Source organism: Phodopus roborovskii, unplaced genomic scaffold (assembly GCF_943737965.1).
Source record: "Phodopus roborovskii unplaced genomic scaffold, PHOROB, whole genome shotgun sequence".
Classification (NCBI taxonomy): Eukaryota; Metazoa; Chordata; class Mammalia; order Rodentia; family Cricetidae; genus Phodopus; species Phodopus roborovskii.
The window spans coordinates 21,232,222-21,246,440 of record NW_026126407.1 but is presented as its reverse complement, the minus strand read 5'-3'; the positions used below and the strand labels follow the sequence as shown (position 1 = coordinate 21,246,440).

Sequence of the window (14,219 nt, the reverse complement as noted above, 5' to 3'; positions counted from 1 at the left end):
TATCTGGCAGGGCAAGGTCAGTAGAATGACAGGCCTTGGGCATTAGTTTACTAGATTAGAGATGTCTAGGAGTTGTGAGACATGCCTGTGTGTCTAGGGGAGGGGGGTATGTGCTCCAGAGGGACAGTGATTAGGGAAAGGGGGTTGCCCTGACTGTGGGCAGCCCAAATGAGTGTGGAGGAAGCAATGTGTGCCAAGTGTGCAGGCCTTCTCTCTCAGAGAGTGCATGGCTGCCGCTACCCTCCGCTGACACCAGCATCCATTATCCTTGACCTTTTAATGCTGAACCAATACCAGTGAGTCTACAAACTTCCAGACCTTCAGCACTGGGGCTGCTGAGGGGTCCAGATTCTTGGCCTGGGCAGCTACAATGTTCCCTGTTTCTCTAGTGTGCACATGGCTATTGTTGGACCCAGCCTCTATGATGTAAACAATCTAATAAACCCTCTTTTATAATACACACATAGAGGCTACTAATTTTCTTCTACAGAACTCTAACTGATGACCAGAAATAAGGTGGCAGGGGCTACAGCAGCATCTTAAGGGGAACCAATGCCTGTAGCAAGTGAATGGCAAAGTTAGACCTCAGAATGACTGACATTCTTTATGTTTGGCAAAAACAGTGAAAAGATGACAATATGATGTGATTTGTGCAAGGTAACGTGGGTCATGGCCTCACAACAGCAGCACAAAGGTGAGGACAGGAAGGATAGCTATACTGTGATGGCCATCCTTTCTTGAACTGGACTTGGCCCACATGCTAAGGGCACCTAGAAAACACATCACATTCATGCATGCCGTGGCTCCTCTTGGTGGCCCTTCCTAGGAAGGCACAGTTCCCAGGTAGGGTCTCATGGTCCACAGCACCAAAAATGGCTTCCCAAGTTCCAGTGCAAAGGACACAGGGCTAAGGAAAGCAGAATCAGGACAGCCGTGCCAGGGCTGGCTGTTCTGAGACTGGCCCTATTACATCAGCTTTCTCATACGCCGGTTATGCTTGTCCACAGTCAGGGTTGCTTGGTCCACGGCTACGGTGATGCCATCCAGAGTCTCATCCTGGCGCTCGAGCTCTGCCTCAGTGTCCAGTGCCAGTCCCTTCAGCTTGCTCAGGATCTGGGAGAAGGCAAATCACAAGCATTAACTTCCCCACCCTTTTGTAATAGCAAAAGCCTGCTGTAACCAGAGGGACACGGTTTTCTGAGCCAGGAGGACACAGCCTACAGAGATTGTGCCTGGACTTGGCTTCAGCACTAGGCTTGACCCCTTGGTCCTAGGATGTAGCTGTCTATCACCAGGAAGTGTACATGACCATCCCTGGGAGGTGCTGAGTGAAACCATTCTGAATCGGGCTAACAGAATGACTAGGCTACATGGCTCATGCTGTCAGACAGATACTGGAGTGAGCCTTGAGCTTAGTACAGCAGTGCCTGTACTCACAATTCTCATACCAGCAAGGGGTCCAAGCATTCAGACCTGTGCAACTCACCAGATGTTGGTGATGTTGAGGTCCCCTCACAAGACTCCTCTTAAAATGCATCCTCATCATTAGGTGACAAATGCCTATAATTTAATAGGCTACACGACACAAGGCCACTTCAAAAATACAAGGCTGGCCATTCTGACCTCGGGTGGGTTATGCAGAGCACACTGAGGGTCCGAGAACAGGTATGTGTGTTCACAGGCCACTAATGAAAGTAACGGACCACTGCAGGCCAGACAGGTTGGGGAGGCCCATCTCCCCTTAGCTGCCCACACTCACATCTCTGACGCATGTCATACTTCAGGCAGTTTTATTTTATTAAGTTCTGAGCTCTTCACACTGCAGTTGCTCTAACTACATTCTCATGAAGCTGGGTTAAGCAGCTAGTATTTCCAAGCTGATAGCAAAAGGGAAAACATACTAAGAGAAAACAGTGCCCACTGCTTGTGATGACCGTGAACACCTTCTTCCAGGAAGAGCCTCATCACAGTGGCCAAGGAAGAGAAACTGAGGAACAAACCTGAGTCAGCAGGACATCTTGGTCACAATCACTGTCTCCCATAACTGCTCATGGCAGGGATGGGCTGAGTGGGGACTTCAGAGGCCCTCAAAGCCTATCTAGTGACTGTATTATATCCCAAGATCTTCCCTGACTCCTACCTGATGACACACATGAAAGTGTCCTATGAGTGTCTGGCAGAGCTACCACACACCTCAGGTGGCCCAAACTGCTCTATCAGCACCTAGCTGGTGTCCGGGGTCACACACTCAGTGTGTGCTCAGTTCTAGTTCACAAAGGCACCCTTGCTCATAGGCTGGCATTTCCATCAGCTTGGGGACCTGGCCAAGAGCTATGCATCTGACTAACAACATACACCACAAGCAAGAGAAGACAGGTCAGTAAGGCCTAAGTTCTTTCCCAACAGCTAGAGTCACATAAGCCGTCCACACAATAAACTGCAAACCGCAAAGGCTTGTGCTGGGGACACCAATAGGTCTCAGGAGCTCCTCTAAAGACAGTCTACTCCAAAGGTTGCAGGAGACAATGACGAAAGTGAGACAGCCCATGTCCCCATGGACACTGCCATCACAAGACAGAGCATGCTGCCAGCAGTTCTAGATCTGTTCCCCCAGAAGCTGGCTAGAGCTCTGGAAAACATACAGTGAGTGGGGTCAGTGAGCCCTGGAGATAGGCAATGACATCATACAGTAGGTCTTTTCCATCGCCTATACTTGTGACCTCACGCAGTGGACACCAGACAACAAAGTAAAACAAGGACATGAGTCCCCTAACACCGTGTCCCACCCCTCTCTCTGGCCAATACTCCTCTCTCACCTGCCTGGTGCCACAGACTTGCCTGTCACTTATGTCATCTGACAAGACCTCCCAGCCTCCCACAGTCAGGCCATACACAACTCCTGGCCATGCTTCTCTACAGTCTCTTGGTCTGTGCACACATGGGTCCCATAAAAACACGTGCCTTTCCAAAGGGTGTAAATACCCTGCGATGTGCTGGTGATGCAATTCTCAGCCAGCACCCCTGTCCTCAAGGAATGCATGCCACGGTCTGAAAGAAATGTTTTAGACTATGACTTGGCTGAAACCCTGGGTGCAACAGCTCCCAACCAGGCATGCTTGGGTCCTGAAGCCCCTCCGCCACTGGCTCACTTAGTAGATGCAGTTGTTTGTCTTGTCTGTGTCTAAGAATGGTGCTTGTAGGGAAGAAGAGAACTGAAGAAGAAAATGAAAGCTGTCTATGACTCATATCATTATTCATCACATTAGCCGTGATAAGTTAGCATCTTCCCCCTCACCTCCCCCCCATTCCTAAATCTGAGACTCTCTGTCACAGGATAGGCCACATCAAAATTCAGGCACACTAATCAGGCATGGAGGGGCACACCTGTAATCCTATCTCAAAATAGCAAAAATAAAACAAAATCTCCAATATGTAGGCACACAGCAGCTATTGTCTGAGATCATCTTTAGGTATGTGTCAAAGGTACACACCAACAAGTGAATTTCATGTTTAGGCTGGGTCCCCGCCTGAAGCTATCTGATGTCTGAGAAATACTTCAAAACCCTAAATAATCCAAAACCAGTATGGTCCTGAGTGCTTCAGCAAAGGGATGTTCAGCCCACGTGAGCTGGATTTTTATTACTACATCCACATGCTTGCATGAAAACTATAAAAATACACGGCTAAAGTACACCCCCCCACACTCCCCACCATGCAACTCACAGAACCTAATTTTAGGAACTATTTTTGTTGTGGTGGTGGTGGCAGTGGTGTGTGTGTGTGTGTGTGTGTGTGTGTGTGTGTGTATGTATGTATGTATGTATGTATGTTTTAATCTCAAACTCTTTTTTAAATAAGGTCCAGAAAAGCTGAGCACTGGCCATGAGTTCTGGGGTTCTGAGCCAGCTTACAAGAGACATAACCACTACCTTGTCATTAACTGCCACAGGGGGATGACTCAGTCACAGTACCAGGGCACTGTGAGAAATCACATGTCCCTGAAAACAAAGCATGGATCTCATCTGGGCCTGGAGGAGGCACTGTCCTGTCATGGATGCTGAGCTGCAGAACCTAAGCAGTGCACACAGCCTAGAGTGGCCGTAAAGCTGCAGTCCGGTAAGAAACAATACATTCTTAAATGACCACACACTGAGGACTGAAATGTGAATGCATCCAACATATACTTCAAAAAGTAAACGAAGGAAAGTCATGACTGGTTAAGTATAAGACACACGATACAGAAGTCCTGTACGTCAGTGCGAATGTTAGGCTTAACAAATATCTCAGCCAGGACAAACATGAATGCTAGCTACATGAAATAGGATCAAGGGGCCACAGGACCTTGTGCCCACAAAGACCACCTCTATGACAGAGTCCGTGAGACTTAACATTTCCATTGTCATCTTCCTGAAAAGCTAAGTCAATTGCCTCTTTCTTGTGTACAGCCAAACTGTAGCAAAAGAAAGACTATGTGTGGGCTGAGGACGAAGCTGAGCCCCTAGAATTACATAAACTGGGTGTGGTGGTGCAGTCTGCCTGTAATCTCAGCACTTGGGAGGTGAAAGTTGGAAGACCAGAATTTCAAGAACATTTTCACTAGACCAGCCTAAACTACATGAGATCTTCTCTAAAGGAAAAAAAAAAAAAGGGCGAGACTGTGTATTCTGTCGCCTTTGCTTAACAGTCAAAGAATATATACGTATAACAACAGTCTGTGACCCAAACAGCCAATTGCCTATCCAAGTTTCAGCATTTTATTGTACAAATTATCAAAATAAAGGCTGGTTGCTATTTAACCTTTGATTTGGAAAAAGTCTCGCCATTTATTTAAGTCTTAAAAATAGAACTCATTCCAAATAGCCAGCTAAGACCCCTTGGCCTGTCTGCCAAAATGCACTCGGAATTAATTAATCCTGCCCATACTGAAAAGACATCCAACAGCTACTAGGTCTGCAGACAAAGAAAATCACAGAGCTAACCTTCCAAGCATTAATACCTCTAGAATATTGGTAGCCTTTTTTCTTTAAGAGAGGGATTGAAGTAATTAAATAGCACCATGCACATTCCATATAACAGGGGATGGAAAGAATGGAGCTCATGAAGTCTGGCCAAACCTTAAAAACAGTTGTTCCCTCTGTGGCCCAGGATGACAAGCTGTCTAGTCATCATCGCATAATGCTGCCAGCCTCTGACATACCCAGGGGCCCCTTGATGAGCCCTCTCTGGCTGTGAGTCAAAGACCAAGCTCAAATGGATGTTCCCACAAGACCCTGATATGCAGCAAACAACACAGTAACCTACCTAACTGAAAATGTACAACCCATGCTGGCCAGGCAAGGCACGTAAACATGTGCAGGCATGTGTCGAGGAAGGCCTGGGAAACTGAAGGCTCTTCTCTCAGGGAAGGCATGGATGTAACACAACAATCAGCAGCAAGTGCCACTGTCCCTGAGTCACATCAGCTCCTCTCAGTGTCTGGCAGGAGAAGGGAATAGTTCAGGTGACTCAGGCAGGAACCAGGAAGGAAGTAGAGAGGGACATATAAGATCAGGGAAGGAAGCAGACAAGCACCCCCCCACCCTCCCCTCCCCACACAGCTGTGTCCCTAGGACATGTACAAATGCCACTTTGCAAGGGGCCATGTCCAGGGAATCCTTGAGGAGGGCTCTCTAACCATGCTGGTCTTGAAAGTCTGCTCTGGACAAGAGCTCATAGCTCAGTGGTATGTGATGAGTGGTCTAACTGCACAAAGCTGCCTGGACTTGAGACAAGCACACCAACAACACCAACAGTCCCGGTGGCAGCAATGTCATACCAGGCACACCAGAAGAGCAAATATAGAGAGACCTCAACCTCCTTGCCAGCTCTACAAGGTCCTTAAAGACGCCATATTATGGAACCATAGCTGACTGAGGCCATTTAGATGCACCACCACTTAGATGTGCCCATACACACACACACACACACACACACACACACACACACACACACACTCCCAAGGGATCTTGGTTTTGTGATGTAGGGCTGTGCTGTCAAAAGCCTAGCTTGGGATACACTCTGTGTGCCCGCATGTGTTGTAGTACACTGGTTGCTATCTTCACATAGAGTCTCAGAAAAGATGCTCTGCTCCACCCTGTCATATGACCCCAGGATCTAGGCCATGAACATGAGCACCTACAGTTAGTATGAGCTAGGCTGTCTGCTCTCAACTCTTCTTACACTGACTCACCCAGAAACTGTGAATTTTCCTACAGTGAAAAATTAGCAACCATTTAAGACCAGAGCTGGGATAAATCAAGCTGTCTACAACTCTGAACGGTTCTTCCAGTTGAGCCATTAACATGCTGTGGAGAAGGTAAAGAGGGGAAAGTTGGCTTTCCCAACAGTGAAGCCCTAGGGGCTGCAGGAGCATGCTCTGCTGCAATCCATCACACGCAAAGCTCACAGACCACCCTAGTCTCATGTCCCAGTGGCTGCATTCCTAGGGGCTCCTGGTGGTCTGGGGCTGGCAGGGAGGGTGGGTGTGAGGCTCTGGTCTCATAGTCTCCCTCATACCATGGTATGCATGGGCTTGCTTGTGCCACTTCTGAGGTGACATAGAGACAGCAGAGTAGCTGAGCTCAGATCTTCAGGGATCTGTGGGGCCTTGAACTGCTTCTGGGGGCCAGCTGCCAGTGACAAATAGCTGTTCTCACTTGAGGGCCAGCTGTGATGCTTGAGTACACAGGCCCAAGGCTGGCCCAGACCACTGCTACACAACTCAGTCATAGGTGACGTCCAAGTGAGTCAAATGTTTGCAGAAAGATGAATCTTCACTACATAAAACAGGAGACACGGGGAAGATGTACTGAGGGATGGCTCCCCAGATTCTTAGCAATCTGAGTGCCTCTCATAGCTTCACAAGGACCTGCTTTTATCCAAACCTTCAGGTACAACCCTGCTGCATGACAAGGGATAATGACAATCATAATACTTGACATAATGAGTTATATGGCAAGGATGCAGTAACTACACCTCCCCATCTCAGCATGTGCTGCCTTCACGCTGCACACAGACAGTCCCTAATCTTGTTCATCTCTTATTCATCTGACATGATTCAATGGCATCGAAACCCAAGACCTGCTTCCCAGCCAAGACCAAAGCGACTCCATACTTGTTACCTACTATGACAAGTTAATTAAAAGGGTGCAATGTTGAAGAGTCTGTCTAGAGAGACCACGTAAGGAAATGCAGGGCTTCAGTGAACTATAACCAACACTCCACCTAATATCCCAGCCTAAGAATATGGGGGGAGGGCAAGCGCGGCCTCACTGTACTAACAACACCCTTTTAACACTAAGAGCCCGCGGACCTTCCTCACCAGCAAGCAGTCAGTTCCTCAGCAATGTGTCCTCCAACTCAGTTTAGCTTCTGACATCTACTGCCTGGAGAGTGTCAGATCCCAGCTTGGGGGCTCTGACCCTACTATGTCCACACTTCAGTGCCAGATGTAAGTCCTCTCCTGATGATCAGCTGTGTCACCCTTCCTGATGACCAGCAGTTACGTCAGGGTTTCTACAACTCCTCTTTGGCCTGTACTAGTTTGCTCAAGCAGTTCAGAACTTAGAGAATACTAACTTACATTGTCTGGTTCATCATGAGGATAATTACCAGGGATACAGACAAAGAGTTGCAGGAGGCCAGGTATGGGTTCAGGGTGGGGCACCCACCCTTAGGAGCCTCCAATTGTTCAGCTGTCGGGAAGATGTCTGAAAATGTCACTAGGGGTCTTATGGAGGTTTCATTATATGGGGGTGGGTAATTAAGCTACTGGCCATTGGTGATTCACTCAACCTTTAGCCCTTCTGAGGTTAAGGCTGAAGGTCTTCACATTCCAGTTTGCCCTTGTTTTCCTGTAACCAGCTCCACCCTGAAAGTACTCTAGTGGCTGTGGCTACTGGCCAGCAGAGGGATCATTGACATGGGAAAATATTTCACTTTTAGATTCCCAGGATTTTAGGAGTGAAGCAGAATATCCCATGCTTCAGTGACTTTCTCCAGCATACATCATATGCCAGGGAACGAATCTCATTAAATGTACAGTGACTGAAATAATAAGTTTCTTCTCCGACCGCAGTGGAATTAAAGTAGAAATTTGGACATCCATAACATTCATAGATATATACAAATTAAACAGCAGCTCTGAAACAACCAAATTAGTAAATTTTTAGAGACTAATGAAAATAAAAATACAGGAAACAAGCTGAACCCACATGGGGCAGATCACAGAGTACAGGGGATCTGAGGTAAGGAAATCAATGGCTTACCACATTAGTAGGACAACTGGAAAGACCTTCCACTGACAAAGGAAGGATATCAACAAAATCTGACATGCCCTCCTGATTCATCAGAATAGAGGACCTTCTTCAAGAGGACAACACGGTTCATGAATAGCACATAGCCCCTACCAACAAGGCACCCACATCCTGGAGGTCAAAATAGTGACCAAAGGGAGCTGGAGAAGATCAGTGGTTAAGAGCATGGACTGTTCTCTTCCAGAGGACCTGGGTTCAATTCCCAGAACTCACAGGTTGGCTCACAACTGTGTAAAACTCCAGTTCCAGGGGACCTGATGCCCTCTACTGGCCTCTGAGAGAATTGGGCATGCACATGGTACCAGAGACATACGTGGGCAAACATTCATACATAAAATGAAAATAAAATGTTCATAGTGAAGCAAGAAAGGGAAAAAATGTAACAGTCTTGGGAAGGCAGCGCTGAAACGACTCCTGGGTGCGGAGGGTGTTATGTGAGGGCAGAAAACCTAAGACTTATTTATAAAAGTGAACAGGTTCCAGCAACGAACTCAACACAGGACCACATGGCAAAAACCTGCAGCTCTCTACAGCAGCCGCAAAGGACTGGAAAAGGGAGCTGAGAAAATTATTCTGCCTATCACAGCATCCCAGAGAATGACAGCAGCCTAGCAAAAGATGGGACAGGTGCACCGGAAATGGAGTTTTGCTGACTGAAGTTGGAGACTAAAACAAACAGAAAGAGTCCCTAGGTGCCGGGCCAGAAGGCTTCAGGCTGTCCTGGCCACAGAACCTCCCAAAGTGACACAGAGCCAGTGTGGGCACAGTAAAAATGCAAGCCTAGAAGAACCAAAGCAATTCTACACACAGAGCTGGGAGTGTGGTACACACGTGTAACCCCAACACTTGGGAGATCTGAGTCTCAGGAGTTCAAGGCCAGCATCAGCTACATAATGAGTGTGATGGCAGCCTGGACTATATGAAACCTTGGTTCAAAAACTAAAAATAAATAACAGAAGTAAGACACACTTAGCAATTTCAGAGCTTATTATGGAGCTATAGTAATCAAGACACTGACCAGTAGACCAGAATAAAGAAAAAGGGTGGGAATTTCCAATCCTATACTTCTGTGGCTAACAGACTTTTGACAGGGCTTCAAGAGAAGTCAAAGTGGGAAAATAGTTCATTAGCAATTTCGTAGCCATCTCATTCCACGTGCAAAAATGAACTCAAATGGATCAACGACTTAAGATGTAAAAGGTAGAACTCTAAAAGAAAAGCAGGGTAAGTCATCAGGGCCTTGTTTTTGGCAATGTGTTCTTTAAAAACAAACAGGAACAATAACAACAACAACAAAACAGAAACATGTATAACAGGTAAGATAGGTGAGATGGGGCATGCCCTTTAGTCTCAGCCTTGGAAGACAGAGGCAGATGGATCTCTGTGAGTTCAAGGCTAGCCAGGGCTATGTAGTGAGACCATGCCTCAAATACCAAAGCGAGGGGATAATATAATTTGAATTCTTTGTACTTTTATTGTATCATGAGGAACTTGAAAGTTGGGTATGATGATATACCTGGGAAGGGGAAATTGGAATACTGTCAAGAATTTGAAGCCAACTTGGCAACACTGTAAGTTCTAGGCTAGCTTGAGTTATAGAGTAAGAGACCTTGTCTCCAAACAAACAAATGCCGAGCAACCCAAGATTTGACTAGCCTTTGTTCCTGGGTCCTGGAAGCATCTCGATTTTTGAGACTTACCAAGTAATGGAAATGTCTGTCTTTGTAACCAACGAGACCCAGGCCCACACCTGAGTTTATGACAATGCAAAGACTGGCTGTGTGTGACTAGAGGGTGGGGGTGGTGGCCACCTGATCCCAGTGTGACCTTTCAGAGAATCGGGGTTAGGTGTTAGGTTCAGGTCTGAGACTGGTGAATCAAGCATGACCTGCAATGTAACCCCAATAAAGACTTGATGAAGACCCTGGTTGGTGACACAAATGTGCTGGAGGGTAGCAGGCCAACTCCCGAGAGAGGATGACAAACTATGCTTGGGGCCCTCTCTCCCTCTCTGCTCTAGCTCTCTGTTTCCTCATTTGGCTGTTGTCACTTGCACACTATATTAAAATGTTAGTTGTGGGTTGACAAGACGGCTCAGTGGAAAGGTGCTAACTAAGCAGGCATGAGGGCCAGGCCTGAGATCAGATCCCAGCACCTACATAAAAGTTGTGCACTGAGATGTGTCACCATAATCCTAGAACTGTGAGGCAGACAAATGGATTCCGGGGCTCAATGGCTAGTGAAGTCTGGTCAAAACCAGGCGTCAGGTTAGAGAACTTATTTCAAAAGATAAGGTGGACAGGAGGCAGAGGAAAGGTGTGCCTGGCCTCCAGGTGTGTGTCAGGTCTTCAAAAACAGGCTGAGGTGATGGATACTGAAGATGATGAGCCATGTCCCATATTTGCTCAAAAGGAATGAAAAGGCAGAGATAGCAGACATGAATTTCTTTAAATTTTAAAATTATATTTATTGATTTTTTGTGTGTGTATGCATACATGCATGTGGTGGTCAGAGGACAGTTGGCTACTTTATCATTTTTGTTTTGTTTGTTGTGAGACAGGGTCTCACTGTGTAGCCCTGGCTGGCCTGTGTACATTAGATTGTCCCCAGTCTCACAGAGATTCCCCTGCTTCTTCTCCCTGATTTTCTGGGGATTACAAACACGTACTACCATGTCTGGCATAGAATAACTTGTGAGACTTAGCTTTTTCCTTCCACCATGTAGGTCCGAAGGATCAAACTTAGGTCATCAGGCTTGGTGGCAAGGGCCTTTACCCACTGAGCCATCTCACTGGCCCACAAATTTCTTCAAGTGGGTTAGATAGCCAATAGAGAGCCACAAAATTGTTTCCAGAAAGCTACAGTTAAGTATCTGGGCAGGTACAGGTACACGTGGACTGCATCTAGGGAGCATGGGGGACTCTAAAGATAAACGTCAAGCTGCGAGACCAACGTGCTGTGCAGACCTCAGCTGCCCGGTGTGAGGAGCCCCACCACATCTTCTGGGCACGACACTAGATCTTGCAAATAGGAGTATTCTTTCTCTGCTGCAGTCTGTTGTTAGGAGCAGCTATCTTTCTGCCCACAATCCACCAGATCTGATCACTCTGATCCCCACTGGTAGCTTCCCAGTAAAAGGGAAAGCAGGAAGAACCTCCTGGCTCAGGTCAGGGCACAGAAGCAGAGATAGGAAGAAGCCTTGTACGGACCCTGCAAGCCTAGCTTTGGGAGAGCAGTCTCCATTTCCTGTTTTATCGTCAACCCTTTACCACCAACAACGTGTGGCCCTGCAGATCCCCTGAACCAAGTGCAGCCACAGTTCTGTGGAGGAGCACACTATGCCAGTTGTCAGTTGAGGAGTTTTGCCAAATCTACCAGGGGATTGGTTTCCTTCTGGCCTCCTGGGCTCTTTCTCCCCTAGCCGCAGTGACGCGGCAGCTGGTAGCCACAGATTGCGTACCCACTCGGCCCACTCCCACCCTGTGTAATCCTGGCCACCTCCCCATTAGCATCCCCAACTGCAATTTAAATCACCAGGACACATCTCAACATAATGGCTTTAATAGCATCTGCAACCAAAACCACAGCTGGATGGAGGAGGATTTCTTGCATTTTTGTTTTCCCCAGAATTTAACTCATTCCTACTTGTGCTTGAGCTTCAACTGTACAGCCAGGAATTCCTCTCTAAATATGAAACATGTGTTTTACCTTCAAAAGACCATTTCATGTAAAGCTAGGCTGCACCCCCTGACCAGTACAGAGCCCCCACCTGCCCATTCCCTCAGGTTCAGTCTGGCATCATAGACCCCATTCCAGCCCCACTGATCTCAGTGTCCCAAGACTAAGACCTCTACACTCAGTATCTACTGTTGCCAATATGGATCCCTCCAGGACCTCTAGGTGCTGCCATAGACAGGCACTGTGGAGCCCTGCCCCATTCTTGGCCTGTGCTGTGTTCATCCTGACATCTTTCCCTCTGAACCTCAACTTTGGGATGAAGACTGACAGAGATCTGATGCTCACAAACAGAAGGTGCCTCTCAGACTACATGACCATCATTGCAACCAAGTAAAATTGCCTAAACACAACTGTAGGACTCAGATGATGTCATAAAAGTGGGTACCAGGCACCCTTAGACACAACCTCCTGAGGCCAAAGCTCTCTTGTCCAAGCTCTCAGGAGGCTGCTCAGAGGAGCTCAGAGAAGTGGGCGTTGACCCACTGGGCTTTCTCAAAATCCTATATGAGTAAGACCACACCCAGAAGGTCTTGAAGACAGTATGACTAGTGGCCTGCAGAAGATGCTGGTCACAGCTGGCAGTGTGCGTGGGTCATGCTTAAACATAGACACAAGCCCATGAAGAAAAGGTAGCAGGGGGTCTATGTTTAACGTACCTCACAGAAGGGATGGCTCCCAAAGAGGAAACTGCTGAGCTCAAAGAAGTTAGTGCCTATGCAGACATATAAATTGAGAACTCACTTTTAAAAAACAGGTTTACCGAATGACTGTTCATATTCATCTCCTAATGCAAACAGACAGGCATGGCCCCACAACAGAACCCTGTTTTTATCAGCAACTCCCTCAGATAAGGGGCAGAGCTGTTACCATTTCTGAATGTGGCTGCAGGTCCTGGTTAGAACAGGCAGGCCTCAATGGCAGGTCCAGGGCAATGTGAACACTGACTCGGCATTTTAATCATGTTTATTTTAAAAAGATTTATTTAGTTTTACTTCGTGTGTATGACTCTTTTGTCTATATGTGTGTATATGCACTATGTGCATGTAGTACCCACAGAGACCAGAGGGGCACACTATAGATGGTTATGAGACACCATGTGGTTGCTGGAAACCAAGTTCAGGCCTCTACAAGAAGAGCAAGTACTCTTAATTTCTAAACTGTCTCCTTGACTCCTGCTCTTCATTTTCTAAATTAAGAATAGGACTACATTTATTTATGCATGCTTGTATGTATGTATAAATGCATGCAACTCATGATCCTACTGCCTCATCCTCCTGACTTATCTGGCTGTTGCTTTTTGTTGTTTTGATTTAGAGAGCCTCTCTCTTCAATCCAGGCTGGCCTTGAACCTGTGGCAGTCTTCCTAAACCTCCAGGGTTGCTATGACTACAGAGAAAAGCTATCATATCCTACAAGTACTTCTATCTTCTAAGGATGGAGACTGAAATATCTGCACATAAAATGACACTCTGATGAGGTACTTCTTCAAAAACCAGAAGAAGAGGCAAGCACACTGTCCAGGGACACTGAAGAGGTAAATGTCAAGTAAATGTGTTGAGTATTTAAATTTCAATCTTCTGAGGAAAAGTAGAAAACTTCTTTCAGAATCTAACGTTGAACATAAGAGATCTGAGCAAGCTAATTTAATCTTAAAAGTACATACATGTAGAGGAAAACGTGTTCATGCTGAGCACAGAGCATACAGTATATACATACCTTATAACACATGTACATAGAGCACATGCATACTGCAAAATCACATGTAAGCAGAGTATACACATACTGCACAGAACAGGCACAGCACACATGTAATACATACACATACAATACACATACATATACAATGGGTAGATGTGGCGACGGGTACAATTGCATGTGCAGAGGGTGTTTATAGCATATTAACACTGTGAGTTTGTATGCCATGAAATTAAAGAGTTGGGATGGGCAGCTTTCTTGTCCTTTCTCCAACTACAAAAACATAGCAAAGCCTGGGACCAAGCAGCTCCTTTTAGAGCAGTGGTTCTCAACCTTGCTAATGCTGCAACCCTTTAATACAGTTCCTCATGCTGGGGTGACCCCCCCAGCCATACATTATTTTATTGCTACTTCATAACTGTAATTTTGCTA

At 46.6% G+C, this 14,219-nt stretch overlaps 1 protein-coding gene across 1 annotated transcript in view; it reads right to left on the bottom strand.

Moving 5' to 3' along the window:
- Positions 1 to 589: 589 nt before the first annotated feature.
- The window catches only part of Snap47 (synaptosome associated protein 47), a 29,551-nt gene continuing 15,921 nt past the window's right edge, over positions 590 to 14,219 (bottom strand). The window contains exon 4 of the mRNA XM_051180554.1: positions 590 to 1,113. Within this exon, the coding sequence (XP_051036511.1) occupies positions 967 to 1,113 (147 nt within the window). The 3' untranslated portion in view covers positions 590 to 966. The remainder of the gene's footprint in view (positions 1,114 to 14,219) is intronic.